This window comes from Calonectris borealis, chromosome 14 (assembly GCF_964195595.1).
Source record: "Calonectris borealis chromosome 14, bCalBor7.hap1.2, whole genome shotgun sequence".
In the NCBI taxonomy this organism is placed as follows: Eukaryota; Metazoa; Chordata; class Aves; order Procellariiformes; family Procellariidae; genus Calonectris; species Calonectris borealis.
The window spans coordinates 7,785,100-7,807,128 of NC_134325.1; the positions used below are offsets into that span (position 1 = coordinate 7,785,100).

At 41.0% G+C, this 22,029-nt stretch overlaps 1 protein-coding gene across 1 annotated transcript in view; it reads left to right on the forward strand.

The window, feature by feature from the left end:
- The window catches only part of RRAS2 (RAS related 2), a 46,980-nt gene that overhangs the window by 20,957 nt on the left and 3,994 nt on the right, over nt 1-22,029 (forward strand). Inside the window, exons 2-4 of the mRNA XM_075163102.1 lie at nt 12,544-12,631; nt 13,373-13,475; nt 15,865-15,973. Coding sequence (XP_075019203.1) covers nt 12,544-12,631; nt 13,373-13,475; nt 15,865-15,973 — 300 coding nt within the window. The remainder of the gene's footprint in view (nt 1-12,543; nt 12,632-13,372; nt 13,476-15,864; nt 15,974-22,029) is intronic.

Consider the following 22,029-nt stretch of genomic DNA (forward strand, 5'->3'; position numbering starts at 1 on the left):
ATGCTGAAATGCCAATCTCTTGAAAAGCTTCTCTTTGCAGAGGGGACATTAAGGCTACAGAGGTTATTGCTGGACTCGGGAGTGACTGGCACGTAGGTGCTCCCTTCTCCTTCCTGGTCCCTGTGGGAGCCCCTGCGCTGGCCCTGCCAGGAGCTGCTGAATCTGAAAGTACAGGTCATGTAGGAAAAACACTTGTTGACCAGTACAAATTCTCCCCCTATCTGAGGCTTTACTACTAGCCACAAACTTCTGAGAAATGGTTTCGGGAGGCAGAAAGCACATTTTCATCTTAGAATACAGTGCGATGACTGATACGGATGGGCAAAAATACCTGGTGTTGGGGCACGGCGGGTACTCCTGACTGCTGAGCTGCCGCAGCTGGCGGGACTGCGGCATGGGGCTCGCACACGTTGAGTCGATCAGCCTGGTATGGCTTTCACGCCGTGTCTGTTGTGGTGCGAGGAAAACTTAAGAATCTGCCGTGTTAAAAGTGTGTATTTAGCGCATTATCACCATTGTTTTTTTTTTTTTAGCATGAACTTTTTGTGGATAACTTGACACCTGCAAGCTGTTCAGATACGCTTTTCTAAGGGGAAGTTGCTTAGTATGTTTTCATTTCAATTGATTTTGCCATTATTTCATAGGTAGGCAATCAATTCTTTCATTATCATTTAAAATTTTCATGACTCAAAAAGATAACTGCTTTGTGTATTTTACCTAGCTGGACGAGGATTTTGGGGGAAGGCTAGTAATAATTAGCCTTGCTAATGAAAATAGATGGCTAAATAATACTTACAGCTGCCATTTGAGCATTCTTGGCACTTCTGGTTATGGTACTTTCAAAACTTAAAGATCATTAATAACTGTAGTCTGTAGTCTGCAGAATGAGTCTAGACAGTCTAGTCTCAGGCCAAAAGGTTGGAGTTGAATAAATACATAATTTGGGCAAATAAAGCTATTAGAACTGTGCTTATCTTCTGACACAATAGTTCTTATTAGGTATAAGTGCTATTTTATAGCTTTTTCCCTAAATAATTAGCTTCTAATGATCAGTCAGTAAATCTCCGAAAAATAAAGTACTCCAGACTTCACTAATGAAGCTGAATGTTTTCATGTTGGATATTGTCCAGGCTGGTGTTCAAAAATTCCATGATATTAACTGTGGTAATAGAAAAAAATTATAGGACAGGAACTAGTGTATTGCTATCTATGACTACGGTGATCTCATAGTATAAACGAGGCGTGTTACTGGCTCTGAAAGAGTCATCTCAACTTTTAATTACATACGTGCTAATGATTCTGTGTCTCTTTTCTAACAGAACAAGTAGTATGATGAAAAATTCTAGAAGCTTTCACTCTTTTGGTTCAGTCCCTGTTTGGCACTTTTCTCTATATATATCTAAATAAACACATTATATAAATGAGTTGGGGGAAGAGGCATCTTTTAGTGATGCGCTGTGAGCTTTCCTGAAGTGTTTGGACATTTAAAGGTGTTTGCAGTTGACTAGTATTTGGGTGGGGGATTTTTTAAATTTTTAGTTCGCAATTTGAACTGTCTGGTCTCCTGATCGTGCTGCAGACAAGGTCTGGAGTGGGGATGACAAAACCTCCCTCTTCCACTGGCAGGAAGTTGCTAACGTAGTTCAATTGCATTGTGAAATACTATCCTACAAATATTTAATCCTAACTTGAATCATTCTAGAAAACTGTAGGCTCTGGATTTAACGGACTAGTTAACCTGGGTGTATCTCAGGAAGAATGTGGAGAACTTGCCTTCCTCAGGCTTTCTACCTGGATCTTTCTGCTGAACTGTGGTCCAAGTCCACATCTGCTTCCAAGCAATTCCAAACCTACACAACTGAAAGTAGTGCCTGGCATTGTAGAGAACTGAAATGTAATAGCAGGAAAAGGCTTTTACTACCTAAAACAAATCTTTACTTAATACCTTTCTTGTTCTGAAAGTAGTAACTTCAGAAATTTTTTACCTTGGCTTGCTGTGGAGTCCCAGGACTCAAACATTTTCAGGTACTTAAAACGTGAAGCAGGAGTTAACATTACTAAAATGCATTAGAGCTCTTGAAGTGAGGCTTTGTTTTACTGGCTTGTTTGGGCTAGAGAACTTCTTACTGCATTAATGTGATTGTATGGGTGCAAATGTCCATAACCTAGGCTAGACAATCTGAAAAATCCAATTAACAAGCAATTTGTTTGCAATATGACCCTATTTTAAATGTTCTGATTTGACATGAATACCTGCACCCTCCTCAAGAGTTTTTTTTGCCATGGAATTAACTTTTCCAATCTGCATTTCAGTTCTTCTAGTACGTTCCTCAAGGGGTTGTGAAGTGGCTTCTTTCTTAATAGACTGTAAATGCCCTAAACATGGGTCTCCTCATAGCCTCTAACCTGAAGTCTGTTGCTGACTGTGTTTTAGGTAGGTTTAAGTTAATGAAGAGCTATTTTAATTGATTTGTAAGTCTTACCCTGATACTGTACTGATACTTGGAAATCAAAAGCTCTTACATTACACTGTGTACCTTGAGGTCTTCTAATGATTTCATGTGTACGAGAAAAGGTGTTCCAGTAACTTTACTTCTGCCCCACCAGGGGATTTTTTGAGTAACCGTACTTTCTTTTCACTTATAGCTGTATTCCCCATTATCTGGTTATACACATATCCTAAAATCAGATATGCACTTCTTAAAAGATATCATGGGCTTCTTGAGGTAAAAACTGAGTTTGTCCTGAAGAGCTTGTGTAAGCTGCTGTGCTGAAAACTGTCTGAACCATATAAAACTTTATGGATGAAAAGATAGTATGTAGCTAATATTTTAAACATTCCTGGAATTGCAAATGGCCAAGATCAGGAAGATGAAGTACTTGTTGTGTTCATAGTTCTTGCACACATTTGCTGTGAAGCAAAAATGAAATTAAATGAAATCAAGACTCATCTATGCTTGCAGTATAGAGTACATTTTATAGTCAGACGTGTTTCGGCTTGAGAAATTGCATAGCCGCCTTCAAAGAACTTTGTAGGTGCTTACTGGCACTAAAAGGCATTAATTCAAGCCATTACAAAGAAGTCTTAACAGACAGTGAAAGTGTTCATTCTCTGATCTTGAGTAATGAAAACTGCATCACCAGGAAGTATTCAAGAGGCGAAAGTTTAATGCATGTATTGGCTACGACAGTTCTCTCTGTGAGTGTACTTGGTGTTTGGTGTGGTTTGATTTTGAGAAATTTGATGAGAATTGTAAGTTGGAGGCAAATGTTCACAGGTTGGTGAGCTGCTAATACTGAGTCGATGGACAGTGTGGAGAGCTGTAAGCTAGTAACTGAAAGAAGACGTAAGCGCAGTGCAGATTCAGTTTGAGTTTAAAATGGGAAAGCTGTTTAAAAAAGTATCAATCTGCTGTTTTTAAGGAAGATGGTATTTAAAAAGATGTTCACATGCATTTCAAAATACATATTAAAAAACCCCACTCTCATCAGTATTCTTGCTATACGCGTGTAACCAGTACCCACGCTGTCCGTAATTCAAGTGTTGAGGCTGCGTTAACGCTTTACAAGAGTTACCCTAGCAGTATGTTTAAGTTTGGCAGGATGTTAGTAAAAAGGCATGTAATCTTTTTCAATAAAGTAGTTGTAATAGTTTATTCTTTAAACCTCCATGATTTGAACATGCACTGAGAGGCTGCCTTAGTTATGTTTCAAAGACACTTTCTCTTCCCCAAGCGTCTCTGTGAGGATTCTTAGTTTTTTCACAGAATCTTGTAATTACCTGTTTAGTAGTTAAAAACTCTCCAGATTTCTACCTGTAAGCTTGAGCTGCTTTGCAAGTTGTGCCTTGGGTGCCAGGTTTGAGGGAGAAAAGAAGGGAGATTCTTTCCTGTGCTGCTGCAGCCCAGGCAGGGTTGGAGAAGGTAAAGCTGCTTTACTATAAGTAGCAATTAGGGGAAGGCCAAAAACTAACAGGCAGTTTTTTAGGAGTGTTGAAAGGTGTAAAGAACTGATGGAAGTTCCCTTTCAGAGCACAAAAGTCAGTTTGATTTCAGTCTTTCATCTTCCTGAGTCTTAGTCCACTGTGTGACCTGCACGATAAGTTGATGCTCCAGAACCAATGTGGTTCTTAAGTCCCTAACGCGAGTCAGTCCTGCTGAACTGTGGATGAAATCTGTGGAATTTCCTAGCCTATGGCTATCTAGAGAAACATCACTGGAAACGAGTGTGTTTATGGATATGAAGTTTAAGTGTTCATTTAGGAAATACGAAGATTAAAGGTGCGTAGATAGAATTCAGGTATGTGTATTAGTCTTCAGGTTGAAGACACTTTACCCTCTATACCTTTGCTCCCCCTATCTTAACTCATGTTTCACAACACCTGTGAGGGAAGCAAAGTTAGTTTTGTTTTTAGGTACTTTGGGTAGTGACCACAACAAAGCCCATACAGAAAAGAGCTGTGTTATATTTGGCTGCGTGCAATAAATATTCCCATGCACTGAACGCAGATTTCTTAAGTTTTCTTTTTCTGGTATGCTCGTTCAGTGATCACTGTATATGGAAGGGCAGGGAGTGGAGAGAGGGAGAGAGAGGAGGTGGTGGCCATATAATAGGACTAACTCATGCTTTGTTTAGTGTTTCCAGACCAAGCACAAGCTCTTGACAATCCTTGCATTGCAGAAAAAAGTGAAGGGGAAGACTTACCTGTACTTAACCAAGTCAGATGTTTATTTTTGTAACCTACCATATCTTACTCAGAATTTAAGATTTGTTTCTCTTCTGTCTTCCAGTTATGTGTTTGGGGGATAATCTAATGGGTGCACTTTGAGGCCGCCATGGGTTATTCAAGAACTTTGCATTCTCCATTATGATTTTTTTTCTTTAACAGAATCATTAAGATTTGATTAAGCATGTACTTAATCATAAATATCAGTATTATATGTCTATGTAATGCTAGTTCTTCAGGAGCAAATAAAACAACTTTTCAACTTGTGTTTGAATTTCCAAAGGGTTTAGCTTGTATATGGCTCACAGCCTCTTTCTTTCACTATAATTTTCTTCGGTTTAATCCTCTTCCCTCTTTGTGTCTCAGTTTTCACTGTTCGTGAAATTACCAGGTGTTTCACACCACTGGATAATTGCAGTAATTGTTGTTATAAATGACATTTTTTCCCTGGATAGCCATAACAATGCTGGCAGTGTACATTAGAACAGTGGGAAGAAGTGTAAATTGAGGGAAGCATCATTGATTGCTTACAAGCACAGCCTATCTTTTAATTTATGTTTTTCAGAAGAAAGGAACAGGTATTACTGTTTGTATAATTAAAAGAAGGTAACTCTTAAAGCTTTGTATGAATATGGGATAATTGGAGGAGGATGCACTTGGCCTTCTGTAGTATGATCCAGTGTTTTATTCGTTTTCTCTGCAGTCTGGTCTTGATCAGCATAATTCTAGACCTTTGGTCCTCCTCTCTCTGCAGCGTTCAACACCAAAATACTTCCCCTCGTTGTACAAAGCCTGACTGTTTATGCCAGCAAAGCATGCTCAATGCTATCTCAAGCACGTCTGTTTAAAACGATGCTGGGTTGCTGTGGGTAGCTCCTGCAGTCTTTCTGGTATTGTTTTGTGTGGTGCCCGAGCCCTTTGCAGAGGTGGCATTCCCTGTTGTCGACCACAGCAGCGTTGATCTCCTGCTCCCCCAATGCCAACCAATTGGACCTGTGGGGAAACCTCAGGTCCTAGTGAACCACTTATTCTTGGGCAGGTATCTGTTAAGTATTTAACAAGCTTGCCAAAGGCTATCTAATCAGTGGTGTGCTTTTTTGTTTGTTTGTTTTCTGTGACCCAAGTACATGGGGCTCTGTAAAATACTAAATTTGTATGTTTTGCTGTGTCTGTTCCTTTATTCTGGAATGCTGTCTGGGTTTAGGTTTGCTTCCAGAAGGCAGTTCAGGTTTTTTCCTGCATGTTTTCCCTGTTTTCTAGCCAGCCAACTCAAATATTTCTAAAGAAATTACTTGAGGAGCCTCCTTTGTTGTGTGAAAGGAGGTTCTTCAGGCGCTGAGGCTCTAGCAGCTGCTTTGCTTAATTACCAGTTCTGCTGGGCAGGTTAGTTCTGGATCCGGGCCAGCGTAGGGCTTGAGCGAGGTGGCAGGTTACTGCCACCCGTCCTCTAGGAACATGTCTGTGGTGACTTTGAACCTGTTTATGCTCCTCTAGGGACAGGGATGGAAATGTAGATTAAAGCTCCTTGAAACGGTCTCTACCCTCTTTGTAGGCTGGAGGAGGGCACAAGGTGACACTGTGGTCGTGTTAGTATAGACTTGGCTGCTGTGTCACTCTTCTTAGGCAGAAGAGCTGAAGGCAGAGGCTGTAAGATTTCCATCGGTGGTTACAAACTGATTTATGCAGTCAGTCATTTAGATCTTAATTCATGGTCTGAGAAAGCTTCTACCACGTAGCCAAGTACTTCAAACAGAAAGGTGTTCGCTTATGGCCCTACTAACTGGGCAGGGCACTATAGTTCTGGTCTTCAACTCTGGCACTGACTTTGTGACTTGGAACAAATGTCAGAAATAATAATTTAAATGAAGAAAGGTATTTAGAAGAGAACTTTGTCAGGTTTCTGTCTTTTTCTGGATTAAGTATTTCTGATCTGATCACTGTGGTATGTGATAGGGCTGTAGCTGATACTGTTATTTGTTCTGTGCCCATGGTATGAAGACATGCCTCTACAGATCCTGAATTGGACTTTTTCTCCTTTGAGTGGGACAGAAGCAGACAAATGTTATTGGTGAAGTGCAGAGGAAAGGAGGAAGAAGGTAGAAAAGAGGTGATAATATTAATGGTAGTCAAAGGAGAAAATGCCAAAAGAAAGACTCTGTCAAGTAGCACTTAGAGCCTAGGAGATGTCTTGGGATCATGTATTTCAGGTATTTGGGAATGTACTCAAAGTCTACAGCTGAAGCTTTGGTGTGTAGCATTCACCAACATGTTTGTTTTAAGTTCTGCCTTACAAATTATAGCTGGGAAGGATTTTGGGGCTATTTGCAATGCTGAAATTGTAGATGTTATTTAAATCCAGAGCTGGTCTGTAACTTCAGCTGGAGGGTGGAAACCTTGCTATTTCCTTGCCTCCACTCAGTTGAAACCAAAAATTTAAATGTGGAAAAAATTTAAATAAGCAACTAGTGACTCTTTGAAATATTAAATGTATATTTAGTAAATACAAATGGAGATTACAGACACAGCAAGGATGAATATATATTTTGGCATGTACCACTCCTTTAACTTACTCATGGTGGTGCGCTTTCCCTGTGCTGGCTTGCCTTTCGTTGCATGCCCGTCAAGCTTTGTGTGAAGGTAAAAGGAAGCACGTTGTGCAACCAGCCTCTGGACTGCAGCTTACAGCAGCTCCCTGTTGATAGCGTCTGACTTCTCTCTCGCCTTAAAACTTAAATGTTGGTGCAAAAGAAAGTAATCCAGTGGCTTTCCAGCTTGTGGACTGTTGATGACCTTGTGAAGAGTAAATAAGAAAAGCTGCATAAGAGCTGTGAAACTTCACGGGGGTTCTCTGTCTTTCCATGTAAGATGTCTTACTTAGGTAGTTGTTTTTATTAATTTATGGAGTGGGACTCCTGAGCTTGTAAATGAGTCCAGCTAATGGAGGAATTCACTTATGTGTATTAAAGGCAGCATAATCAAGGGGGAAGATGATAAACTGAAAGCAGATTTTTCACACGTTCTCCTTGCCAAAAGACTTGAGTGGTTGCAAGAATAATTTAGGGATTACTATTACCTTAAATGGAGAAAGACTGCTAGAGCATTATTCAGTATAGTAGTGTCATCGTTCCGGAGCACCGCAAGTAGAAACTCCTGCGAAGGTCAGGAGATTGTGTTTGAAATACGTTTTCAGATGACAGGTGTGTGTATAGGAAGGGATTGTGGTGGTGGGTTGCCCAGCTGCAAGTGATGTAGGTGGTTTGGGGATGGGGTGGGTTTTTTCGTTGTTTTTTGGTTTGTTTTGGCTTTTTTTTTCCCCTCTGCAAAAGAGCTTGCGTCCTTGGCAGGCATTCCCATCTCTGGACTTGATTGCCTCAGCAGTCTTAGAAAGAGGAAACCTAGAAAACTTGTTGCATAATATTTTGGTAAATTGAATGGTTGATGATACTACTGGGCTTGGCTTCTCACTTCCCTTCTAGGAGGTGGGTGGAAAGAGCCTTGATTTTTGCTAGTGATTAAGGGAGTGGTGTAACACAAGAGCATGTTCAAGTTACTATCTTCATAGAAGAAATTTAGTTTCTTCTAATTATTTCCTGCAGGCAGTGGCCAATTGCAGTGGAGCCAGCTGAATGAGGCTTAGCTCCTCCGATTCGTCGTAGAAACCCAACTGCTCCTAGGAGAGTGGCTCTGACAACCTGGTCTGTAAGGGGTCACCCTAGAGAGTGGCCCAGTGTGTTTTGTCCCAGCTGGCATCTGAGACACCTGCTGTAGCTTCTAGTATGTTGTAGTTTAGCAGGGCAACTGCTTTGAAGTGTTAGGGCTTGCATGTACAGCTTTCATAAAGGAGACAGCAGTAGGCAGGCCTGGGTGTTCCAACACTGTGGCATCACACAGCATGGCTGTGCTAAGCATACGCGTGCTCCTCTAATGTGTCGGGACTCGGCGTCGGTTTAAAACCAGTAGGTTGGCAGTGATTTGCATCTGCTGGAATTGCACTCCTGTTAGTCTTTGAAGCAATTCTGCCACAAACTCCTTGACCTCTACAAAGCTACTTACACTGGTGCATGGTCTTGGGCTTGCAGGGTGTGCAGGCACCTTCCCACCATTGCAGGATGGCATTCAGGAGTCAAGGTACAGCCTCGTGGAGTATTTCAGGATATACTCTGCCATCCCTTAATTTTTTAAGCACTGACTGTACAGCAGCAGTAAGGTCCACTTCTGCTCAGATTGATAAATACTGCGTCTGCTGCATCTAATTTTCATAGATCAGCCCTGACTGAATAAGGCCTGCAAGCTGCAGTTGATGTGCTCCCTGTTGCAAATAGTCCCAGTGCAATTTGGGAAGACTCCTTCAAAACCAGCAGCTATTTCAGGCACATTAGTTTTGTCCAGTGCCTGGAGGTAAACCACAACGCTAATTGCCTCGCAAACCTCTCCTGTAGCGGCTGTGACAGCAGATTTGGCAGCGCAGCTCCATGGGAGGGAAGAAATTGCTCAGAAGAGGCTTGTTAAATGGGGGAGCTCTGGCACTTGCTCATTCTGAATTTGAGATGTGGCTGATGCTGGATCAGAGTAACTTAGTCTTGTTCACTTTTTTGAGGGAGGAACAGTATTCCATGTCTCTGTACCTAGTCTGGCACTCTCACTTTGTGTGTAGTTTCCTCTCTTTTTTTTTTTTTTATAAAAAAAAAAAAACAACAACCAAACAAAAAAGAAACCAAAAAGGGTGGAGGGAATCACAGAAATGCCCTGGAGATTAGAGAACATCCTGCAGTTCTTGACCCAAGGACAGATAATAAGGAAAATATGAAGAGTCCCTCTGAGATTATTATGGTTTTCTTTTTCTGACCTCTCTCAGTGAAAAATACTGCCCTGGTTGGATATAAACTTGCTACTTTTTTATTGATTTATGAGAGTGAAATAAATTGATCCCAAATTCTCCCTTTTATTTAAAACTTGGCATACTTGACTGCTTTATAGATGTAAAGGGTCAGACAGTAACTTTGACTTCTGCAGGATAGAGAAATGAAAGTTGAAGCTGGAGAGGGATAGGGAGTAACTTCAGAGTGCGTGCTTTATCTTCCAAATCAGAACGCTGAATTTCTAGATATACTGATAGTGACACCAGGTTTTAGTCACTTAATGTTTTTTTTATGAATAACACTTTCTGCTTCCTTAATGAAACATAGGACTTAAATTCCTTTCCTTGTGATCTTACCTTCTAAAGTCAGAGTCTGTAAATGATTTTATTTACACATTTCTATGTTCACATAAGTGAATTTCTCTTCCATCTTTCAAAGACTGTTAAAGGCCACAGAAGACTTGAGACCTAATTTAGAATTTATTAATAAATTCATTCCTCAAAAACTCTGTTCTTACGCTCCTGGATAACACTTTTTTTGAGTCATGGACACAGGCAAAAGAAAAGACAAGAACAGTTTTGAAGGCTGTGGTTTTTCCTCTTTAAATCTTCAGAGAAGCGAGGTAAAGTGACAACTTGTAGTTGGAACAGCATCTTCTGGGGGTTTGTTGTGTGGTGAGATGTTGTGCTGTCTGCAAATAGGCACTCTTCTGCTGCAAAACCTGAATTTGTTTGTGTGCTTCATTTAGAATCCCTGCCTGTTGGTTTGTTTGGGGTTTTTGTTGTTTTGTGTGGGTGGGATTTTGAGGGGGGTTGAAGGGGGGAGATTGCTTAGCCTGGGTGAATGTTCTAAAATAAGGGAGAAACCATTTCTTATGCAGAAATGAACAACTTGACTTCACGAAACACTGTGAGGAAGGACTGAATTATAGCATCTCATGTGTCACAGGTATCTCTGGTGGGACAGATTGCTAGGATTTTATCCTTCTCGGAGAGGAACGTGGTGGTTTTAATGTCATTGCTATATAAAGGTAGCTGGTTACACAGTGGTGCCATTGATGAGAGCGACTGAGGCTACTGTGTAGGTGTATCCTGAGAGGACAGTTTACTGATGTCTACTTAAAATGCAAAGGAGACGCGCAGAGCTGTTCAGCGTCTCTGCTCTAGGGGTCAGCAGTTTTTCAGTATGGTGCCAGGTCTAAATGAATAGATCAACAGAACCTGTACATGCTCACCGACTGCATGGTGGTGAGGTTGTGGTATATGAGCATAGGTTACATATAGATTATGCAGCTGGTAGAGTGTGTTACAACTGGTGATGTGTTCCTCCCAATAAGGCAGCTGCAGCTCAGTTGATGAGCTCTGCGGGGGAGCCCATGTCCGTGCTGTTAAACCAGAAACATAGCGTGGACGTGTCCAAATGGTGGGAGTCAGCTGGGTGCAGTCAGGACAAGTACTGCAGCCAGCCTCACAGGCAGCTCCAGATTGAAACTGGACAAGAACAAATACAACCACACTAATAAAACTGTATCTGCAAGAACAGAGTTAACTGCATTCTGCACTGACAGTGATGTGTCTGGAGAAGGTTAGTGGGCTAGTGCTGTAACTTCAGTTATCTTTTTTTTCCTATTTTTTTGTTTTCCCTACCATGACATCTGTTAACTTGACTTTGGTAAGTTTAGAGGAATAGAGTGGTGTCTTGTTGGTATCTTTTGAATTTGTGTGATGGGAAAGATGCTTCAGTGAGAACTATTAATTTTGACATGAATAAGGAGATGCACCCTATTTTTGGTGATGTTTTCTTAATGCAAGAACAACACTCCCCTTTTGTCTTCCTAGGAGCCAATATGTAGCGTTAAAGCATTCCTAGTTCCTCACTGGCTTACAGAACTGAATAGCGTACGCAGGTAGTACTCCTTCAGTTGCAGTGGCATTCATCGGGGTGCATGCATGCCCTATGTGCTTGATTTCTGAACAGTCAGGGCAGTACACATCCCCGGTGCCTGCTGCATTGAGCACAGAGGGGGAGGAATTTGATCAGAGTTCAGATTTGTTATGCTAATGTGCTTTAGTTTTGGCTGAAGATAATTTTGCTATGACTGCATGCAAGCTAAAAATTCATCCTTTGAAATCTAAACTTGCCATCTTCAGATAGTATTGTTACCCCAGTATTCGATACCAGGTCACCCAGTCTCTAGAAGGATGTACCAGAATGTGCTTCGCTCTGCGGTTTGGGTAATAAGTAACAGACTGGCAGTATCTGGTGGAGCCTTGTGCTTAGGCAATGGGTGACACAGGCGTTTCATGGCTTATTCTGCTTTCAGGAGTTGTCTTTTTGGAGGGTGTGTGTGCTTAAAGTCATTAAAACCAGGAGAGAAATCCTGGGAACAAGGATGATCCACTAAATTTTATTCAGCTTACAAACTAAATGCCACTTGCGCTGCGTGGAGCTGTTGCTAGAAATTGTTACAAAACTGCTAGAGAATTCTAGAAACAGCTGGGAAAATCCTAGAATTAGATTGGCTAGAAATTACTGGCTCTGGGAGCAGGGGAGGAAATCCTGGAAACTTTTGAGAATTCCAAAAAACTTCTAACCCTACCAGAAGTTCAGAGAAACTTAGCAGTTACTACAGACCTTAAAAGCCTCTAGAAACTAAAAGTTTCTAGGGATTCGTGCTGGGAAATTCTAGGAGTTACCAGAAATCTCTAGAAAATGCTAGAAATTCTGTGGGAATCCAGTAAATTCAGTGACTCTGCTAGTAATTGCTATGATTTACGAGTGTTTGCTGAGAATAGGAAAGCCGTTACCTGCTATCTTTTTGGATAAAGTGGTGAACGGTTGTACACGGGTAAAACCTGCTCGTATTCCCTAAGCTGTAAGTGTACAGTTTTAGCATTTTATTTGATGGGTGTCCTGTATGTGCTTGTCTTACACACAAACTTGTTTTATTTTCTGCAGTCCTATTTTGTTACGGATTATGATCCAACGATTGAAGACTCCTACACCAAGCAATGTGTGATAGATGAGAGAGCTGCGCGCTTGGACAGTAAGTAGCCTCGCTAAAGCATGGTACTAACAGCCTCCAGCTGCCGGTGCCCGTATCCGCGTCTGTACGCGTAAAGTGTAACACAGGTAAACAACTGTGCAGCATGGGGTTTTTATGTAAGTGTGTGGCTGATAAAAGCTACCTACTTTTGTTTTATTAATGAGATACCCAGGATTTGAAGTGCTTATGCCTTATGTATGTGTAAGTCTCTCTCTTTAGAGTAAATTGGACATTTTTTTGAAGAATTATTCCCGAAGCCTTAGCGCCTACAAAACTAGGAGAATTTGTACAAATCCTGGCAGTTACCTGGGTGACATGGTGGAATTAAAAACACATCGCTTGGCTGTTGTGTGCTGCCTCTCCCAAGTCCAATATAAATGCTTTGCTTTAAAAGTTTCAGTTCTTCCTTGTCATTGATTTCGTTAAGGACAAACCAGCCACCCTCCCAACCCCATCCCCAAGTTTCTCTAAGCATTTTCCAGCTGTTTCAGCTGGTCGTGAATTAGCCAAAGTCTACCAAACTTTGTTGTTTAGTTTGTTTGGTAGGTCTTGAATTGTTCAGTCAGTCCAAGAACTTGTTGGGAATCTTAGCAAAAATCCAGTAGTATATGTGAAAAGCGATTTCTGCTTAGTTACGATGTGCAGGAGAGACTCTCACAATATCCTGCTAGGAAGGATTTTTTTCTCAGTCTATACTCTAAGAACATGAACTGTAGTAATCAAGGTTTTGCTTATGTTCAGTTCTGGATACAGCAGGACAAGAAGAATTTGGAGCCATGCGTGAACAGTACATGAGGACAGGGGAGGGTTTTCTGCTTGTTTTCTCAGTCACTGATAGAGGAAGGTAAGCCTGATGTCAAGTTATTAAAACAAACAAGTTGTAATTAATCTTAAATTGCTGCTTATCCTTTATTGAAATAATCTCAAACAGAAACATTAAGTATATGGGTTCACTCTTAGATTCTGTGGTGTGACATTCTTTCGGCACTGATGAAAACCCATTTTAAACCAATCACTTATTGAAAATATCTGTCTTTTGCAATAGATGACTTTAAAAGCATACACAAAAAAATGACAACTCTATTCAAGCATTTCATTATAGTCAAAATGCTAGTTTCCTGGAAGTGACAGAAATTTAAACTAAGGGCAACATGCTATGATGTCTGATCAGTTCATAGACGTATCTCCTTGCCATGTGCTTGTCAACATCGAGTGGCTGGCTCTGGATTTCTGAACGGGTGTATCCAGTTCAGGGTATGTCTCTGCACTCTTTTGCAGGCAGTGCTCACTCTGCTTACTCGCATGAATTGACTGGAACCCGCATAACTGATTGAGTTGAGATGAAACATATCTTCTTAGAAGCTCACAGACCTTGGTCAAGTAGCTCCTGATCATTGTAAGAGTAGGACTGCCATGTATATACAGACAATCACTTAATATTTTGGCTGTGCTCTTCCTCCATTGAGCTTATCAGATAAGTAGTATTAAAGGAGAATTGCTCAGGGATCTGTCCTTCTCTGTTTTGAGTTGCAACAGAAGAGCAATAAAATGACAAAAAAAAAATTTGTCTATGATTTTACCCCCCTCCCTTACAGATTCAATCTAAGCTCTAATAAGTTACTTCTGATCTTATTAGCAGCTCTATCTGTATGAGAATTAAGAGAAATATTCCATGGAGCATGAGTGTGTTTACATTGGATCTGTATCTTACACTTAAGAATGCTGCTAAATGTATAAATTCTTCTGGATGTACTGTCCAGAAGAGACTCTTACAATTCTGTCAGAGATCTGGGTCTGTGGATTTAAGACATACTGAGCACTTGTGTTAGCATAAATACTTTTGCTGCAGAGGACTGTAGATTTTTTTGAAGATGTCATGTGAACTCCTTGGTTTGTCTAAAAATCTTAAGTTTTTATTTGCTCGTCTGGCTAAGGGTCTACCTTGATTTTAAGCAGGTCTTGACACATTAAACCTGCATATCACTCTCTTCTCTGAAATCCCGCAAAGATTTCTGAAGAGCAGAGTTTTAATTTTTGTTCTGATACTCATTTAATTCAAGACTTACCTTGCCTATCAATGAAGTATCTGCTAGCGGTGTCTGTCCTGCTTGTGTGGTGGAAAGTAATTCTGAAGCAAGAGGAAATCTAGATGACTTAGTTGGTAACTTTGAACTCTTTTCTTCCAGTTGCTATGGACTTCTGAGCAGAGTATTAAAACAGCATATCTAAATGGTGGTCCATCTATGCTTAGTGGCATACCTTCCTTCTAATTCACCTTTCTTCTCATGGTTGCTTTATATGGATGAGGTGGATTGGCATTGTCATGTCTGACTATGTAATTTTTTTTTAATGCAACTTTCTTATTGATGATCATCTTGCTTTTAAATTTTAGTTTGCACATCTACGTATAAATGGCTTCAGAACTGTACGCCTGGAATTAAATATAGTGCTTGGGAAGTCTGTGCTCCAAAGGATATGTGATTGTCTGGAAGCATCTGTCCTGAAGCTCCTCATGTACTGATGTAGCTTTAACAGTGTTTACTTGAAAGCAGTGTGGTTTTTTTTTTTTTCCCTCCAAAATCCTTGTTTAGGCCAGAATTGGCTTGTTTAATATACTGTCCTTGGAGTAGCTTTCCGCTTTGCTCACCTTCCCTTAAGCACTGCTGGAATATTCCTTACTGCTTGAACAGGATCGGTACCTGGTATAACTTAGTTGGTAAATGGAAAGCTTTCTGATCATTCAGCCCTGCCATTTTTTTTGTTCTTCAAGATATAAAATTCTCCAGCTTTGATAGCTTCCCCCAAAATTCCTAGAAGTAGCTGTGGAGGTTGCCAGCTGAAATACTGATTACCAGGGTCTCTAGACTAGTTCGAATATTTTAGCCAGAGTTGAACTCCAAAGTCAGTATTTGTAGAATGGACTGTGGGTGCTTGATTCTCTGCAACACATTGGCATTTGGATCTTTCTAGATCGAGACACAGTAAGCATTTTGCTTACCCTGCAGCCCCACCCAAGACCAGTGCTTAGCACACTGCTAACTTGAGGATTTTTTTTAGTTTGAGTGTTGAATGATTCTCTAACTGGTCATGCTGTGACAGTGGACTCTTTGGTGGAGTGCCTGCAGCTGTCTGCTTGTGTGGCATGGCAGGGCAGGTCTGAATAGGTGACTCATCATTCTGCAGAACCTGAGAATCTATGATGTACACTGATGCTCTACTTTATTCTTTTACAGCTTTGAAGAAATCTATAAGTTTCAGCGACAAATTCTTAGAGTGAAAGATCGCGATGAGTTTCCTATGATTCTAGTTGGTAATAAAGCGGATCTGGACCACCAAAGACAGGTAATTCATCTGTTATTAGTTACTGCTCACTTTCTTCTAGAAACTTTACATTCCCTCCCCAAAATAGAGTGGGAACAAGAAACAAATGAAAAAAAAATCATATCATACTAACTAATTCCAATGCAAGAAGCACAACCACACTAAGTTTCTGTACTTGAAGACTCTTAGAAGCATGATGGCATTCCACATACAGCACATCTGACTCAGTAGGGTTATGTTGAGACTAAATCTATTCACATACAGAGTTGAGAGCTTTCTGTCATGACTTGATTACTCAGGCATGAACGTGTCTAATTCCTCCGTTCTGTTACTCACCATAGCGCGCTGTGCCAAGCAGAGTGCATTCCAGCTCTAACGATCCTGAGACTTCAGTGCTGTTGCTTTTACCATTCACTGCTGTTATGTATAAATAAGTAGCCATTTGCTGTTTTCTATTTGGCCACTCATCTTCTGCATAACTGACTTAAAGCTTTAAAAGTTGGAAGTACAGCAACACAATTACTGTCGTGTTTATGTACCTTAAAGTTTTGAAATACTAGATTCCAATCTCTAGTTGTAAGAGAACTTAAAAGATTTAGTTTAGAATGATTTAAAGAGGAAATTTAAATTTGTTTTCCCTATTTACTGTTGATTTTCATGAATCAAACTGATTTGAGCTGAAATGAGGATAATCTTACTACATCAGCAGGAAAGGAACAGGCGTCAAACTTGTATTCTTCTTCAGGAACTTATTTCACAAGTTTAGTATTTTCTCCTGAGACAGTAAGATGACTCTTAAAGCTTGGTAGCAAACACATGATTGATTTTTATCTGAGAGTAAACTAAACATTACTAAAACTGCTGTAGTTTTTTTAAGAGTTTCACAAGGAAAACAGCTTTAAACACTAAGATATTCTCAGATTTGTGTACCAGGACGTGGCTTAGTTTCTGTCCACAAGTGCTTACATAGGTTTTGTTCTTTGCTAAATAAAATTTTTTCTCTGTCAAAAAACAGTGGCTGAAACAAGAAAAAAATCAGGCTCAAAACAAGTTACATTAGAGCTTAGTGGGTTAGTACATTGTTGTTGAATGAATTTCTTGAATACTACATGAAACCTTCACTACAAAAAAGTTCCTGTTGAGTATGCTCCCTTGATTGTCACAGCCTCTTTACCCCAGAATCTGAGTAGAAAGATCACGACAAAATTAAAACCTATGCTGAAAGATAATGTCTTAAAAGAAGTTTTCACAGAAATAAGTAGCTCACAAAGTCTTTGGAAGTAACTTCACGTACTCACACACGCACAGAACTATCATCCTGTCCCTGAGACAAAAGTGAAACTCTTTCACTCTTCAGTTACCATCATGTCCCCATCAAAATTCCCAAATTTAACCTTGCAGGTCCTGGAACATAATGTACTTTATCTCATGCACAAATGTTGGCATGGAAACCAGTTCTGCAAACTGTAATTGCTGAAGGACAAACATCCAGATGCTCTGGGAGGGAAAAAACATGATCACTGTCAGCCCCAGTTCTCAGAGGATACCTGCAAATGTAGTTGATAATCCCGTAGATCCATTTCTAGAAACAGTTATGAGCTTTGTTCTCTCCTCCACCCTCCTCTTGTTATTACACAGCATCTGTTTCTCCCTTAAAGGAAGAGGTGCCTGTCACCTCTTCTCCTGCTAGTCCCTCCGTACCTGACTCCTAGCTGCTTGTTCAGATGGTGATGGGCTGGTACACATTCAGGCTCAAAGCAGCTGTGTTCAAATTGCTTAACTTTGCAGTTCTGCTGCTTATATCTGAACACAAATAAAAGCATGTGTCCCCAAAAGCTTCTTTTGTTTTTTATGGCTACATTAATTGCCTTAATTGATTAGATGCTGACAAGCATAACTTTTGGTGCTATCACTCACACAATTTACATGTAAATTGGTAGATTTGTGACTTCCATCATAAGTTGGGGCTTAGAGAGCCTTTGTTAGTGTAGCTGAAATAGCACTTCTGGGTTTGCTGAAACAGCTAGTTACGTGTCCTTAACTCTTCCCTGCCCCTTCCCCCTCACGTGGTGTGTTTCAGTTGGCCTTAAGTCAGTCTGGAGGAATGGTTTGGGGATGCTGAGCTGACATAGTCAGTCCCCAGGAGGGAGAGGCTCCCCTCCCTCTTGACTTCACGTTCCCCCTCTTTCCTTTGCTGGCCCTAGCTCTCACTTGAAGCACTTTGTGAGTTGAATCATCTTTCTAGACAGGGAGAAAAACAGACAAGCTGGAATGGCTTTCTGGGACCTGTGTGAGTTAAATCAGCTTGCAGAAAGATTGAGTGCCAGTGCTCCAAGCATGGGAAGGGGTGGGACTGTGGCTTGGAGCAGAGCAGGGAGGAGTTGGGGTGGGGGGAAGAAAGTGAGACCTCGCCTTTTGGCAGCAGCAAGCAGTGAGATGTTATCAGCTGGATGTTAAACGCAGCCAGAGTCTCTGCTTCATCGGTGGGGTTGTTTCTGCTCCATCACGTGAACTCTCGATGCAGGCATCCAGTCAGTGAGTTGGACCAGCTTGCTGATCTGGCTGAAAACTCGTCCTGCCGCCACACCTCCCCGAGTATGACAAAACTTCAGCCTGGCAAGCAAGGTCATCCTGCTCTGGCTACCGGTTTGCTGCACAGGCAGCCGCAGTGGGAGGTCTGGGGGCAAAGGCGAGAGTACTCCCTCACCTCTGTTTAGGGGAGCTGGGGGGAGTGGGAAGTGTGGGGCGTCCCCAGGCTGTAACTTGCAGGCAAAGACCTGAGAAGTGCTAGTCCTCTGCGTTTTTGCATTTTCAGTCTGCTGGTGTGTCAAACCTCACTTGAATTACTCTGTAAACCTGCTGAGCCAGGCTGGAGTGTCACACTGCCGCCTTATCTGGCAGTTCTACATGAGGTTGTCTTGCTCTTTCAAACTTGTTTAATCACAAATGTACATTTTTCAGCTTCAGAATTTAAGTAGCCTTTGTAGAAATTCAGGAAGTTGGGTATGAGTTTCTTAGAGCAAAACTGCTTGTACTAGGCTTCTGCCTTCTTTTCCTGAAAGACAGGAGGCAACCCAGTGAAAGAACAGAGAACATGTGCTACCTCTGAGAGCGTAAGACTAAGTTAAAGAAAGTAATTTAGTGTGTGTTTTGATTGGCAAACGATACTCAATAGAATTAACACACAGATCTTCCTGGAGACCAAAAGAATTAAACATGTACGAAAGTTTTGGATATCTCAAGGGCCTGACCACACCCTTATGCAAGTGGCTGTATTTTGTAGTTGAACACAGTACAGAGTACTATCATTGTGATACCATGAATTTGGAAGCAAATGATGCGGAACTGGTAATCCTTCTGTGGTGGCAACTCTTTCTCAGGAAAGACATGAACTGGGTTGTACAGCAGAAGTGCACAGATGATAGTATGATCTTGATGAAGTGTTAGGAGCATACCAAAGGTGTAGTCTAAAATAGTGGTGGCTGTAATATACTATAGGTCAACTCACAGGTGTTTTTGGAAGAAGAGGGGTGAAAGAGGAAGTTTGGAATAGCAATTTGCTACGGTAATAACTGTATAGACAGAGTTAAGCAGACTTTTTGTAATTTTGTGGCCTTTGTGGCATGGGAGGCAAAGTCCTTGATACTTACATGTTAGGTTGACAAAGAAAAACGAGTTATTAGACGACGAGCAAGCATTAATCTCTAGAATGTCCTTGTATGATAAGGAATAAAGTTACCAGTGTTTCCAGTCGCAGGTTGGCGATTGTGAAACCAAAATTGAAGCACCATCTCTCATTGCTCGTTCCTTAAAGTAAATGCTGTGTAGCAGTCGTTCCCTTAAATAGATTAGTTCCGTACAACTCGGACAACACTGGATGTTTCTACAGTAGGACAGTCCAGTAGAGCACCAGATGTTTTAGTAATAACCACTACTGACAGAGAAGTAGACTTGTCAGTGCAGGGTGTGTATGACTTTTTGTAGATAACTGCTAGCTTAAACTGGGTCAAGTCTGATCATTCCCCAGATGGCAGGGTTTCAGGGAAAATCCAGGTTGCAACAGGAAAGTGCTTGGGTTTCATTAAATGCTAGTTTCTGCTTTTGCATCATGACTGTACTAATATGATGACCTAGTGCTAAGATCATCTGTGTTGCTAGATACCTTTAAAGCAAGGTTTTAAAGAGAGGTCCATGTGGCTCCAGTTTATGCACAGACAGGTGATGAGCAAAGCTGATGATCCCAGGCCAGCAGTCTCGTGCTTTGAACTTGATCAGCATCAGCCTAGACGCTAGCCAACGAGCAGTTAATATATTGGTTTTGCAGACTTGCTGCTTAACAAATGGCTTGACCTGAGATGGCTTATTCCAGGGGGTGGATGGGTACAGGGACCTGGGTGGTGGCATATCCAAATTCATTAACATTTCATTTTGGTCTTTCTCTTAACTATTGTGAACTTGTATGAAAGTGTGACAAAAACTTCATGAGGTGGTAGATTTTTATGGCCATATACAGTGATGTTCTCACAGATGGATCATACCTTCAGGTCTTTCCATGGCTTGCCTGACTTTGAGCTTTATAGGTAACTAGCAATCAGGCATCTGATGCTGTATTTGAATACAGCAAGTCAGTCTTTGAGTATGTGTCAGTGCTTCTTAACCACAGTTTGTGTGTACCCAAGTGACCTTTTATATGAGAACGCAGACAAAATAGGATTAGTGGACGGTGAACTACTCCTACTCCTACTATGGTAGCCCACAGTAAGCATGAACTAGCAGCACTTGTGGGTGGGCTGGTGAGGCAGAAAATCAGGATGACAGATGCATTCTTCAGGAGTGATGGAGCTCTCTGCAGGAATGGGCAATGTTTCTGTGCAGGGAGCACTGTAGGGTGACCACAAGGAGGTAGAAATGGATTGCTCTCAAACTTGAGGAAGCACTTACCTGTTACCTGCTGACGTGAGTGCAACGTGACCTTTAGTCTGCGTAAGTATCCAGGCAAAATACAGATGCAGTGTTAGGTTAGCCGGCCTTGTAGAGTTGCTTTAGGTGGAGTAAAGAATAGAAACTTCAGAAAGGAACATATATCTAACAGTTCTCGGATACGACAGTGAAGAGGGAGGGCCGTGTGAGATAGGTTCACAGGGTTCTTGCGCAGATACTCAAACGGAAACTGTTTCAGTAAGGTGACTGTTACTTAGGGAGTTGGGGAAATAAGCTTTTCCAGGTTTGACTTGCTCACTTACATATTCTATAATGGTGTTTAATTTGAGAAACTTTTACCGATGTCTGAACAGCATGAATGAATGATACCCAAAAACAAGCAGTAAAATACCCTAAAACAAAGGATAAGCATTATAAGTTGAGTCCCATTCGTGTTCAGCCTTAAGCTTACCAAAACACACACGTACACACACAGTTACTACCAGAAAATCTGTGGTTCTCTTTACCTCTGTCAAAATAAAACACAGTGTTCTTTGAAGAAAAAGGATTTAGTTTTTATTTTGCTGGTGACATTTAATAAGCTCTCCCGTCACATTTACTGAAAAGTCTGTCGTGACACAGCGTTGTTGTACTTGAGAAGGGAGAATAAAAAGATGTAAATTCATTTTTGTTTTCAAGTGTTTCCATGGTACTTACTACATTTCTCTCGCCAATGAAAATGGAGCTGGTATGTTCTGGCCTCTAATTTACAACTTGGGCATTGCAAATGCTTCCACAGTGTGTCCAAAACCAAGTATTTTTTTTAAGCTGACTTTGTTGAGGTCACTAAAACTGACCACAAGCTACTTGAAAATATCCTTGTAAGATTGACAAAAAGATTGTTTTGGAATTAAGCAATTACAGGTCTTCTAACAAATGCAATAAGGGCTTTAATGTTGCATCTATAGCATTTTAAATGCAGAAAACTGGGGAAGTGTAGCTTAACTTTATTATGGTGTTAGTTTGACTTGGACCTCTAATGTGCTTTAGATACAATAATGAAGAAAGTAGTAACCATGCACATTTGAAGACTGGGTTCAGTTTCTCCTCAGGACTATACATTCCTTCCCAGTTATTTATTTTTATTAGACTTTAGC